This window comes from Lupinus angustifolius, chromosome LG13 (genome assembly GCF_001865875.1).
Source record: "Lupinus angustifolius cultivar Tanjil chromosome LG13, LupAngTanjil_v1.0, whole genome shotgun sequence".
In the NCBI taxonomy this organism is placed as follows: Eukaryota; Viridiplantae; Streptophyta; class Magnoliopsida; order Fabales; family Fabaceae; genus Lupinus; species Lupinus angustifolius.
In genome coordinates this window covers 16,101,759-16,115,614 of record NC_032021.1, presented here as the reverse complement: position 1 = coordinate 16,115,614, position 13,856 = coordinate 16,101,759, and the positions used below count along the sequence as shown (strand labels likewise).

The following is a 13,856-nucleotide window of genomic DNA, read 5'->3' as shown; positions in this document are numbered from 1 at the left end:
CCAATATGAATCAGTTCGACTCACAAAATAACCAAGTCTAATGTAACAAAATATTAATTATTTATTTAAGTTTTAAACTTACTCATTTACTTTTGTTACGATTAAAACATAACCTATATTGTTTGATAATATTTTCAATTTATTTATGACATTTTGTTTTAATAAAACATTCTTTATTAATGGAAGGAGTATACGGCCAGACCGTATGGTGATGCACGGTCGTGAATTCAAGGCTTTTCAGAATTTAGATACGTGACATGGGCACCACAGCTATGCATTGGGACACATCCAGTGTATTTTATCTCTATTCTATTTACTATTCCATTGTTCCCAACAATTAAGAATTATTTATTGGACTTATTGTGAGTTGTGACCATAAAGATAATTAATTTTGAAAACGAACAATGCTCAATATAATACAAGCATATTATTAACAGGCATGTTCCACTAAGCTAATTTGAACAGAGCAAATGAATGAATTAACAGTTGATAATCCACCCGGGTGAAAACACAGGCTGAAACATTTTTGCCAAAATGCACATATAATCACATGACTAGAAAAATGGTACAGGAAAAGGCCAATTAAGCAATGTTTAACAGAGTTTCAATCTGTAAGCATATAAAATAAAGCATCATAATCCTTCAACTCAAACTCCCACCTAAACTACAAAGGCAAATCAGCACAACACTATCCGAGACATGCCGTGGAAGACCATTAACACAACTATACAAGCAAAGTCATTCAATATTGACCATCATGGAAGTAGGAAGAATGTAAATCCCAAAAAAATAAGTCTAATCCACTACTTAGATAGTAGAAGAGGCAAGAGCAATCAGCTAGCAACAATCTTAGCACATTACTCACTTACCGCAGCGGAATCCATTACAAATGGAGAGAACAATAATGAGAATCAAGGCAATTATAATACCCAAAACTATCAGCTTTATCTTCATATTTTGGAACCACATCTTTCTCCTAATCTTTGTTCCCTGTTGCCTGAAATCTTGTGCCTGCAAGATAATATGAATTCACCAGTTACAAAATAGATAAGCAAAACAAGAAGGGGTCGACTAACTTTTGATATTGAAGTGATCTTGATTAGAAAAACCATTGCGAGCATAATATTAATCACATTCAATGTTAGAATTTGCGGAAAAATTAAAACAAGAATAAACAAAGCAACACCAGAATTGGAGTGCACAAGTGTTTTATGTCATCTTACTAAATTCACTAATGCTACGACATGTCAAAGGCAGTTCAATTTAAATATAATGTTTTCATGTAATCATCTTGTAACTGTTGAATTAAACCTTCATCCATCTGATCAAATACCCCTACTTGGGCTTCTATTTGTCTTCATCTCACATGTACAAACCATCTTATCCTAAGAGGAAACTTAGGTATTGTTCACAAGTGTTTATGGTGCTGTTATCCAACAAGGATATGACATGTGTAACACCTCATCAATAAAAATTTACCAGGTGTAGGCATGTAGCTGTTATTACACATGTAATATATTCATTGGAGAAAAACACCTAATATTTCTTCTTTCCTCAGTAGTGCCACTCCTACTTTCCCTCTAATAGTTCATATATGTCCACTCATCCAACACAACATTCTCATCTTTGCAATACTCACCATATGCTCTTGTTGGCCCTCTCCTTGCCAGTATTAAGTATCATAAAACAGTGTTCATCTTATGGTTGTGGTAGAACTTTCGTTTTAAAAGCACTAACAAAAAAAATTAGAAGGCAAAATCTGACCATTCTATAATGATTCATTAGTTTCATTTTCATGAATTTTCTCTTAAGTTTTTTAATATGCAAGAGTAGTATCCAACAGACCTGAGAGCGAAGGTTCTCTGTTTTATCCACCAAAAGCTCAATTTTCTCCCCACGGTCAAGAACCTGCCAAATAGGATAAAATGTTTTCAGCTACCTAGTAATCAAACACATTAGATTATATAACTTCAGATTTGAACCCCACCATATGTGTCCACTACATAAAAAATAGACTACAAGGACATTTTAGCTTCAGGAAACATTTTCAACCCTGCCCAAAGCCAAAAGGTTGAATATGTTTAGCAAAGATAAAATCTAATGAGTAATGATATATCCTCCTACTAAATTCTCCTACAAAATCCTCCTACCCACAAGAAAGTGACGTATGTCACTTGTAAGCCAATCATTAATAAACAAAATATTACTTTGTGAAATATATCACTTTCTTGTGGATAGGAGGATATATCATTTTCCAAATCTAATTACTTAGTATCCATGAAAACAAAGGAGATAAGATGTTAAGTGCTTCACCTTCTCAATATTTTCCATCATAACTCCTTTCACTTCCGAAACCTGAGCTTTCACTTTAGCAAGCTTGCTAATCTCCTCAGGGTGATCAACACAGTACTGCATCTGCTCCTTCAACTTAGGTCTACATCATAAACAACACATATTTCACAGTATGGATGTCATAATAGCCAGTTAACAACACATTTTCTATATATAAAATGCAGCACACATAAATACCCAAACTCTCTATTGAGGCTCTGAGCAGCAGCCGTTGCAGCTTTTCCTCCAGCATATTTCTTGGTAAAATCCTCCTTGACACGTTCAAGGAAAGCACTTCATATTTTGGAACCACATCTTTCTCCTAATCTTTGTTCCCTGTTGCCTGAAATCTTGTGCCTGCAAGATAATATGAATTCACCAGTTACAAAATAGATAAGCAAAACAAGAAGGGGTCGACTAACTTTTGATATTGAAGTGATCTTGATTAGAAAAACCATTGCGAGCATAATATTAATCACATTCAATGTTAGAATTTGCGGAAAAATTAAAACAAGAATAAACAAAGCAACACCAGAATTGGAGTGCACAAGTGTTTTATGTCATCTTACTAAATTCACTAATGCTACGACATGTCAAAGGCAGTTCAATTTAAATATAATGTTTTCATGTAATCATCTTGTAACTGTTGAATTAAACCTTCATCCATCTGATCAAATACCCCTACTTGGGCTTCTATTTGTCTTCATCTCACATGTACAAACCATCTTATCCTAAGAGGAAACTTAGGTATTGTTCACAAGTGTTTATGGTGCTGTTATCCAACAAGGATATGACATGTGTAACACCTCATCAATAAAAATTTACCAGGTGTAGGCATGTAGCTGTTATTACACATGTAATATATTCATTGGAGAAAAACACCTAATATTTCTTCTTTCCTCAGTAGTGCCACTCCTACTTTCCCTCTAATAGTTCATATATGTCCACTCATCCAACACAACATTCTCATCTTTGCAATACTCACCATATGCTCTTGTTGGCCCTCTCCTTGCCAGTATTAAGTATCATAAAACAGTGTTCATCTTATGGTTGTGGTAGAACTTTCGTTTTAAAAGCACTAACAAAAAAAATTAGAAGGCAAAATCTGACCATTCTATAATGATTCATTAGTTTCATTTTCATGAATTTTCTCTTAAGTTTTTTAATATGCAAGAGTAGTATCCAACAGACCTGAGAGCGAAGGTTCTCTGTTTTATCCACCAAAAGCTCAATTTTCTCCCCACGGTCAAGAACCTGCCAAATAGGATAAAATGTTTTCAGCTACCTAGTAATCAAACACATTAGATTATATAACTTCAGATTTGAACCCCACCATATGTGTCCACTACATAAAAAATAGACTACAAGGACATTTTAGCTTCAGGAAACATTTTCAACCCTGCCCAAAGCCAAAAGGTTGAATATGTTTAGCAAAGATAAAATCTAATGAGTAATGATATATCCTCCTACTAAATTCTCCTACAAAATCCTCCTACCCACAAGAAAGTGACGTATGTCACTTGTAAGCCAATCATTAATAAACAAAATATTACTTTGTGAAATATATCACTTTCTTGTGGATAGGAGGATATATCATTTTCCAAATCTAATTACTTAGTATCCATGAAAACAAAGGAGATAAGATGTTAAGTGCTTCACCTTCTCAATATTTTCCATCATAACTCCTTTCACTTCCGAAACCTGAGCTTTCACTTTAGCAAGCTTGCTAATCTCCTCAGGGTGATCAACACAGTACTGCATCTGCTCCTTCAACTTAGGTCTACATCATAAACAACACATATTTCACAGTATGGATGTCATAATAGCCAGTTAACAACACATTTTCTATATATAAAATGCAGCACACATAAATACCCAAACTCTCTATTGAGGCTCTGAGCAGCAGCCGTTGCAGCTTTTCCTCCAGCATATTTCTTGGTAAAATCCTCCTTGACACGTTCAAGGAAAGCAGTTGGAATCTGCCGCCCAGCAGACTCAACAGCAACAACACAGTATGCTACAACAGTCAACAGTTTTTAAAGTTAGTTCCAACTAATGACAATTGTAACTTTAGTTGAAAAGGAAAACAAAATCAAAGCAAGAGCAGGCATCAAGTTTTAAGTACAAAATCAAGTTAGAACAATTGCATCTGTTATATCTTCTGAACAAGCATACGGATTTCTACTTTCCAACGCATGCAAAATTTAAAAGTTCCATATGAAAAGATCCATTGTCGTCCTACTATTATTGCTTGTGTATTTTATTACTCTCATAAGACAAACCTCTCCCGTTACTTAGTATCACGAGAGTATCTTGATCCTTCCTTTTCAATAGCTATTTGAAGAAACCTTCAAAATTAAAATTTTCCATCAACAAATTACGGTGTTACCTAATAGACTCCCAATGTTGTTTGACCATGAGAAAATAAGTGGCAATGAAACAACTACATCAGATGCAACACTAGAAACTACAAGAATATCAAGGTAATCAATCCATCCAACACAGGTGAAAAATGCTAGCAACACACTGGTTTACACACTGTTTTCAACATACTCCCTATTATTGGGTGAAATTCATATAGTGCCCACTAAATCACATAGGTCCACTCTCTATTTAGTCAATCTCACATGAACTCTTCCCAACAAAAAGAGTGTTGCACTTTTGCTACCATTTCTAATCTCTCTAAACATATTGATTACTACATTTTGTTAGGAGTCTCACATTGAGTAGAATAGCAAACTCAATGTGCTTAAGTCTTTTGTGTTGGTCTCTCCTCATGTGCTTAAGTCCTAACAATTATTGTCTTTCATTGAGAGTTGTGTTATGAAAAGAGCTACTTATAGGCTGAATTAAGATACATTAATGTGGTATTTAAGTCATGGAGCTCGCCAACCTAATAGACTAGTCTTTTGGGTTAGGTTCTCTCATGTACTTAGTCGTAACACTTTTCCACCCTTTTCATTTTTTCCACACGTTCTGATGAAAAGAATCCCTATATTCTCACACTAAATTTCTTGAACCAACTTGTATACACCTTATGATGTATAAATCAGTAGCTATCACGTGTACTAGATGATTAACCGTTTAAACCAATACATGTGAATCCGTGATGAACCAATGTTGTTATGATAAATATTTTATTCAAAATTTTAAACCATTGGAATCGATCGATTTCCAACGCAACAATTGCTTTATCATTCTGCACGCGGATCAAAGAACAACAACTAACACAGATCAAAATCGGAGAACAAAAACAGTTAAAATCATAAAATGGAAACAGATCAGCGAAACACGGAAATGAATAGAGAGAAAGAGGAGAGAAGTTACTGAATCCATTATCGACGAGGTAGTTGAAGGTGTGACCATCGCAGTTGTATGTGAACTTGTTGTTAGAGGAAGGTAGTTTCTGAAGACACTGTGCCGCAACGCCGGTGAAGTTTCCGGTGAACTCAGTGTACTCAGCGAGGATCACGGTGCCGCGCGCCACGAAACTGTAGATCAACGATTGCTGTCCCATCGCCGACGGAAGGAACTACAATCGGCGCCGGAAAGAGAGAGAATGTTAGAGAGAGAAAGGAGAGATGAAATTCACGGTGGTGGTGTTGTTTGTTGAGAGAGAATAAGGCTTAGATGTGAAGGAAGCGTGACAGGGAAGAAAAGTGTGCATTTTTTCTAAGAGTACCCTTCTAATTCTGAGTTTATTACGGAAGTGCCATGCCGTGCCGTAGTGTCCGTTTTTTATTCAAATTTGTTTGTGGATTTTTCGGGAAAACAGAATAAGATAGGTATCATATGAAGTAGGAATGAAATAAATTAATAAATATATTTACAATGTAAAGATTTATATATAATCAGTATATTATTTATTATTATATTTTTTTAGTTTAATATTTTGATAAATTATAAATAATATAATAATCGTATATAAATTTTTATATTAATTATATATAAATATTACCATATATAACTATATAGGTGTAGCTTGGTTTTGTCAAACTTTGAATTACTTGGTGGAGACGCTGTCAGGGAAAATAATGAAAATAGTGGGAGGATCCTATTATTCTAGAACTAGAATGGTATAATATGATGTGATTAGATCGGAGCACATGATTTTAGTAAGTAATATGCACCAATTTTCTTTTAATACTAATCAAAGTAATGTACTTTTATTTAAATGAAGAATAACTTTTAAAATTATATAAGTACATACTTTTATGTTTTGTGACAGTGCATGATCTTCATCTTCATTGTTTAAACAATTCCAATGTACTTGACTCATTCTTTTTAAAGAAAAAAAATGTATAGGCTGACGATATTATATTTCAGCTGAAATTCATGTTTTGTTATGATTAATTATTCGAATAAAATAATACAAATAAATGATTAATGATATATTAATTATATATAAATTTTTATATTAATTGTGTATTGATATTATCTCTCTGTCCGATGACAAAGCTTTGCTCATGCTTGCAAAAAGAAATATTAAAAAATCGCATGCATGTAAAATGAAAAAACAAAAATGTATGAGAAAAGTTGGATTTCAAATCCTCCCAAACTATCAAGATATCAATATATATCACCAAAGTAAAACCTTAGGTAGATTTTACAGCTTCTACTTCTACTCTGAGAGAACTTGTTGGATAGTGAATGGGGCACACCAATTAGATTATATGGTCGGTCTTTTATTATAATTGGGATGATCTTTTATTATAATCGGAATAATCTAGTTTGATTCGGCTCGTTTAAGTTTAAAATTGGCGAGTTGCCGAATCAATTAATTTAAAAAAACACTAAAATTATTTCATTTTGATATTACAAACATGTGATATTTTTAACTTTTTTCTAATCTTTTTGTCATTTTTATTTATGTTGTAATAAAATGTTTTTAATTAATTTGTGAACTTTTTGTTCATTTTTATTGCGATTAAAAAGTAAAGTTTATGCTATTCAATAATATTTTCAAGACATTTTCAAGTTATGTGTGACATTTTTGTGATAATATAACCATTCAAGTTGGTTGTACAATCATATATTTTATGATTATTAGATGTTCAGTTGTATTTTATTTCTTTCGACCCATATTTTTACTTTATGTAATTAAATATTTAATTTATATATATTTTATTTTATGTAATTAGAATATTTTTATTTAGTATATTTTATATTATAATTTTTATCAGAGATAACTTAAATAATAATTTTTATTTATTTAATATAATGTCATTTATATGATTTTTATAGAAATTAAAAATATTAAAAGAAAAAATAGGAAAGTAAAAATTACATCAGGTTATGGTTTTATACATAGTATAGATAATATTTTAAATTTATAGTATAAAATTATTAAAAATTATTAATATTATAAACTTTTAACATATTTTAATATAATAGATACAAATTCAATAGTTCAACTAGGGATGACAATGGGTACCAGATCTATAACTGTCAAAATGGGCAGGCTCGATTAGGCCGGCCTGCCAAAGCCCGAAAATTTATAGGGCTTGGGTATCTTTTATAGATTCCGGGCTTTTTAGCCCGACCCAATTGGGCTTTTTAAATTTGGGCTCAGGTCGGGCTCACTGAGCGAGTTCGGGCTACTCGTTTTACTTAATTGTTTTAATCTTTGGAACATTTGGCTTGGTAATAAGCATTATGAAAATTTACAAAACAACTTATAATAAAAAATAGATAATAAGTATTATGTTATTGTGTATTTACTTCTATTTAACTTTTACCACAAAAACATAATAAAAAAATAACGTTTACAACAAAACTAAAATCAACATAAATTGTTTATCATAGAGAACTCCACACAACCAAATTTCGTGTTTCGAAGTTCTAACCCTAAACCGAAAACGAGAGATTTTTATTATCCGATTGGGTATTAGCCGAAAATACTCGGACATGGTTTAATCGAGAATATGTCGTCAAAAAGGTCACATCACTTTCATGTAAGAGGTTTGCTTGTTAAACAAGCAAAAATACATATTTTCTTACATAAAATCCCTAAAATCACTCACTTATCTCTTACACAAACTACTTTTTGAAAAACCATTGACTTTTTTCCCCCAAATCTGATTTCTCTCTTTAAGGAGCCAAACCCTAACTAAGAGAATACCTTGGCATTTCAAACTCTTTCTTCTCTTTGCATTCTCTAAGAACTCTCAAGGTAGTTCTTCATGGCTTTTCATTTTGATTTCTTCATATCCTAAGATCTAACCATTAGATGTTTATGAAATTTTAGTATGATGTTTATAGGTATGTTATGAATATTTTCGACCGTAGAAATGTTGTAAAAATCTTCCAAACTCTTTTTATGTTTAAAACTCCAAATAGACATTTTCTTGAACTTAGAAAGTTATTTTGAATCCATGAACTCTTTGTATTCATGGGGCTATTTTTTTTTATGTTTAAAAAGCTTGTATGTTTGTTGGTATTTGAACATGGTTAAAGGTGATGGTTGTATATCAAAGGAACCTTTAAGGATTTTTCCTAACCATGCAAAGTTTGGACTTTTCCACTTGTTTTTGGCTTGAAAAACCATAGCCTTGGACAAGTTTAAAATAGTATATTTTTAATGTTGAAGTTTGATTTTGTTTCAAATGAGATGATTTTGTTATCAAAGGAACCTTTAAAATGTTTAATGATAAGTTGAAAGAGCAAAGCTTTCCTTAGCATTAGGTCTAAATCATGGCCTATATGTGTTTAGGAGAACTTTAGTTTCGAACTTTGAAATCCAAAATGTTTATGGATGATTTTTGTGAAAAATTGTTGTTTTAGAATATTATGAGTTAAAAGTTGGCCAGTAAATGATATTCTTTGACTTCCAAGTTCAAGTAATGATTTGAAATAAAAGATGATTTATAAAAGTCTTGACTTTATAAACTTAAAGTGTTATAAAGTAAAGGATGGTTGATTTGTTGTAGAATGAACATTGATAAGGTAAGCTTACTTTAAAGTGGTAAGTGTAACTTAAGAAATGTTGATTTAAATGTTGTTTAAGTATGAGATCAACACTATCAAGAATGTGTTGAAATGACCAAGAAAACCTATTATACAAAATATGGAATCTACTTAAGATGACTTACTTTAAAGTGGTAAGATCAACTTGGGAGATATGGATTTAAAAGTGTAGACTTGGATTAAGAAACTTACCTTAAAATGGTGAAATATGGCTTACAAAGTCTCCATGAAAATATAAATCTATGAGGTGATTAAAGTGTAAACTTTATTAAAAACTTATCTTGGAAAATGTTGGATATCGGAAACAAGATTTTCAATGATAAAGGATGGTTCAAAAATATGAATCTTGGACCAGATGGATGAAAGTCTTTGAGTTCATGAAATAGATTAAAGTGTTAAACAATGTTTTTACTTTAGAGTTATCATGTAAAATTTATTCGCAAATCACTAAATTGTTTTGTGTGTTTAGTTTCGAAGCTTTCGAAGTTGGACGATCAACCCACACTCTCGTAAAGGAAATCGACCACGCAATAACCTAAGGTGAGAGAGAATACATCGTGACATAATGGTGTCCAAATATGACACCCGGATCTCTTAAACTATCTCAAAAGTTTGGAGTTATATTTGTGTATTAAGAAAACCCGTACTTAATCAAATATTTGTGTGCATGGATTTTGTACGGATACTTTCTTAAGTTGTATGCTTAGGATAACTTAAAATATTAAGTATTGTGGTAGTTATCTATGAAGGATCACCACTTGGAAAACTAAAATGCATAGAGATCGAAATCAGCGGAAAGTTTTGACCCGATAGCCGAAAAGGGCGAGGAAAATGGTCCTGGGAACTGGACCACCTTGCTTGGGCGAGGGAGAGGCAGGAAATGAGACCCAAGTTGGCGCTTGGACGAGCAACCCCTCGCCCGGGCGAGGGCCAGAGGGCTCGTTTTTGGCGTCCGAGCGACTGTACTTTGCCCGAGCACGGTCCAGACAAGTATTTTGACCATTTTTTTGATGGATTTGTTGCTTGAGCGACAGTCCCTCGCTTGGGCGAGAATTAGGAACATAATTGAGTTTGTTTTGATGAGTTCGTCGCTTGAGCGACAGTTTCTCGCTTGAGTGAGAGACATACAATAATTTTGATTGTTTCTGATTGTTTGATTGCTTAGGCAATAGCCCTAACTAGGGTGTGAAGTGTATTTACACTTGGGAAAGACCGCAACTCAGATGATTGAGTCTGGTGCCTAAAATCGACAAACTTATAGAAGTACCTTTGTTCTTGTGCATATTTAGGGCAAGGTTTTCTGTGATGTTGTAATTAGGGCAATGCCCAAAAAGGATTACATGATACCATACAGCGAGGTTGTCTGATTGTAAGAGACTTGGCCATGTGGTCGTCCAAGATATCCAGCGATGGTTCGTAGTGGTAAAGATGTTATTCCTCTATTACATAATGACATAAGATCGGATCACATATGAAGCATTTCTTTGAGATATGTCTTAGGTTGGGCCGATCATATAAAAGAATGATTAAAAGATTGAATTGGCTAACCTCGGTTAGTATGCATACTCATTATGGATAATGAAGTAGTGGAGAGGAAATTTACGGGAGACGAACGAGCCCTGAGATGTTGAGAGGGACGGCGATGGCGATGATTCGTCAGCAAAGTCTTGAGGGTGAGTCTAGGTGAGACGAGTCCCTTGTATTCCTGGATGAGGTATTCTGTTGGATCAGACAGTTCTCACTGCGCAAACTAGACGATCTCTGACAACCCCTCTTTACAATCAGGATCGATGAGAGGGATGCCCAAAAAGTGTTTGATACGACACCATCCTGAAATGGACAGTTCTTTGGAACAGATCGATCATATATCCTTGCAAGGAATAGTTTGGTGCGTTCAAATCGGTTTGTTATGGGACATGTACTCTCGGTTATTTCTGAATAGTTTATTGGGAGGATATTGGTGTAAGGATGGATGAAATAAACATAGCATTCATAGATTGAGCACGTGAATATTAATCCTTATGGTTTGAGTTATAGCGTCATTCATCATTTGCATTTATGTATGTGATATATATTGTGTATGTTATGCATGTCTGTCTGGATGTAATGTTCTATGTAATTCCACATCGTCAATGAGTAATATTCATTAGACGTCTTACTCCCTCTTCTTTCTATTTTTCTTCTATTCGCGTTTTGTTCAGATGGATCATTCAGCCAGGATTCGGAGTTACCACTTTTCGATGTCCCAGGAGGGGGCATGGAGGATTGAGGGAAACCGTGATACCTACACAGGCCCTTGTGCTTTTTGATCAGTGTACCTGTGTAGGGTATTTATTTTGGAGTAGTTTTATTTGGGCGACGATTAGGTTCCGTCTTGTACTTTGTACCAACATTTTATGATATTATAATGAAGTATGATTCGAAATTATATTGAGTTATATTTTTTTACCATTAGGTAATGGTTTTTTATTTTCCGCATTGTATGTTACTTAAAGTGATGTTCCGAAAATGAAAAGACTATAAAGAAATAAATTGTATATGGCTTCACCATTAAAAAAAAAACATTTACCCATTTTTTGAGCAAGATTTTTTCAGTAATTTTCGGGGCGTTACAGGTTTGGGCTACAATTTGATATGCATAAATTATATTCGAGCTTTTAGCCCGGTCCAGTTTAGCCCGAACCCGTCCGGGTAGCCCGTTTTGACACCTCTATCCAGATCTGTGAGTACCCACAAAAATACTCTCAACGAGTCAAGTCTGGGTCCGTGTTTTGATCCCGTGGGTAATAAGACAAGAGATTTTAAGACTCGTTGTTGGAGGGTCTGGATCCGGGCAATAAAATACCCAAAGCCATGGGTACCCGAACCCACTATTCTATATATATATATATATATATAATTTTAGATATCAATTTTAGGAAAATCCAATGGTTTGAAATAATAAATAGTATCATCATATTTCCCTAGAATTGATGGTTACGGTGTGGAATATATGGATCCCTATATATATATTGTTAATCCATAATGTTATATTGTTAATTCGTAAATATAATTGATATATTGTTAAATAGTGATGTTATATTGTTAAATAATGATGTGATGTTACGTTGTTAATTGATATATGTAATATAATATTATGTTGATTGAACAATTCTTATTAAATCAATTTTACGTCATAATGTTGAAATAGTTAATTTAAAATGTGTTTAAAACTAAATTATCTTTTATAATTTTTTCTCTTATTGATTACCTAAATAACATATAAGATTGTAGTAAACAAATGCACAATTACATAAATTACTAGAAATTATTTTTAATGTTTTTTAATTTGTGGTACCCGCAGATCCGCTGGTACCCAAGGACCTGTGCGTAGCAGACCTAATGAGTATCAGCATAGGTCTGGGTCCAAAAATAAAACAACAGGGCGGGTCCGGGTAATGCACTACCCATGCCCAACCTGACCCATTTCCATCCCTAAGTTCAACCATCGGCGGATTAAAATAAGAATATAATATTTATGTATTGTCGATGGAAAGATTTATATATTTACTTATGTAAAGATTTTTATACAATCAGTATACTATAAATTATTCATTTAAATTTTAGTTTTTGAATAATTAATGATACTTAAATGTAAATGATAAATAATACCATGACAATATATAAAACTTAGACATTAGGAGCAATGTTATTAATATCGTATCGTTCATCAAACGATTTAGGATAATGGTATAACAGTTCAACCGGTGATTCACTAATTAAACTGCATACAAGCGAAATTAGATACACATATATAATATATTAACATTATATTGAAAAATCAATAAAAAACCAATAATTTTTTATTTTCATTAAAAAATTAATTTTAAATAAAAATTGGCCGGTATATCTAGTTTTGATCAGTATGATTATATAAATAGTATAATTATTATATCATACCGATATTGAGTCTGATTCATCGGTTGAATCGACCGGCACGAACCAGTCTTTCCAAGTGATTACCATCCCAATTTAATATCCTAATAAAAATAGACTTCCTCCATGTAATACAGATTTTGCCATTTAGCAATAGTTGTCTTCATTAATTGTTAATCCTCATTATTAATTATATCTTTCTCATTGTTAAAGGTTTCCCAAAGCCAATGAGAAGCATTATTTATTGTTTTGGGTGTTTTCTACGATAAGCTTTCTCTAGTTCATTCAAATTTCAATTTCTGTTACCAAAAGTTTAATTATATAAGGTTATGTTAAATCCTCGAAATGATTAAAATGTTGAGAGTTTGATTTCTGGAAATGACAATCATATACCCAAAATTGATTAATTCTTTATCTATAGGGTAAAGGTATATTATTGGTAGTACTAAAAAAATTTAAATTTCCTTTTCCTTCTATTGCACTTCACTTCACATTTTTCTTACACTTCTCATCTTAATCTTCCAAATTCTTCTCCTAATCCCAACTACTTCTTAATTTTATTTCATCTTATTTTTATTGATGTTTCCGATAATGACATGGTTTTATTTTTATTATTACTATTTAAAATAATTGTTTTGTATATT

At 32.7% G+C, this 13,856-nt stretch overlaps 1 protein-coding gene and 1 long non-coding RNA gene across 3 annotated transcripts; both read right to left on the bottom strand.

Moving 5' to 3' along the window:
• On the bottom strand, positions 621-6,001 carry LOC109325871 (vesicle-associated membrane protein 722-like). Of its 2 annotated transcripts, XM_019558468.1 has the most exons (6): positions 5,659-5,996; positions 4,281-4,348; positions 2,530-2,603; positions 2,314-2,434; positions 1,846-1,908; positions 621-1,011 (listed from the first exon to the last, which is right to left on the bottom strand). In XM_019558468.1, exons 1-6 carry the CDS (start codon positions 5,846-5,848, stop codon positions 862-864), a joined length of 666 nt encoding a protein of 221 aa, XP_019414013.1. In that variant the 5' UTR covers positions 5,849-5,996; the 3' UTR covers positions 621-861. The 2 variants fall into 2 exon arrangements, with proteins under 2 accessions (XP_019414013.1, XP_019414014.1); XM_019558469.1 differs by lacking the exons at positions 1,846-1,908; positions 2,314-2,434; positions 2,530-2,603 and adding exons at positions 3,523-3,585; positions 3,991-4,111 and having other exon boundaries at positions 4,207-4,348; positions 5,659-6,001.
• Positions 4,703-5,037, bottom strand: LOC109325872. The gene is made up of 2 exons (XR_002105192.1): positions 4,975-5,037; positions 4,703-4,869 (listed from the first exon to the last, which is right to left on the bottom strand). It is a non-coding gene; the product is annotated as an uncharacterized LOC109325872 (long non-coding RNA).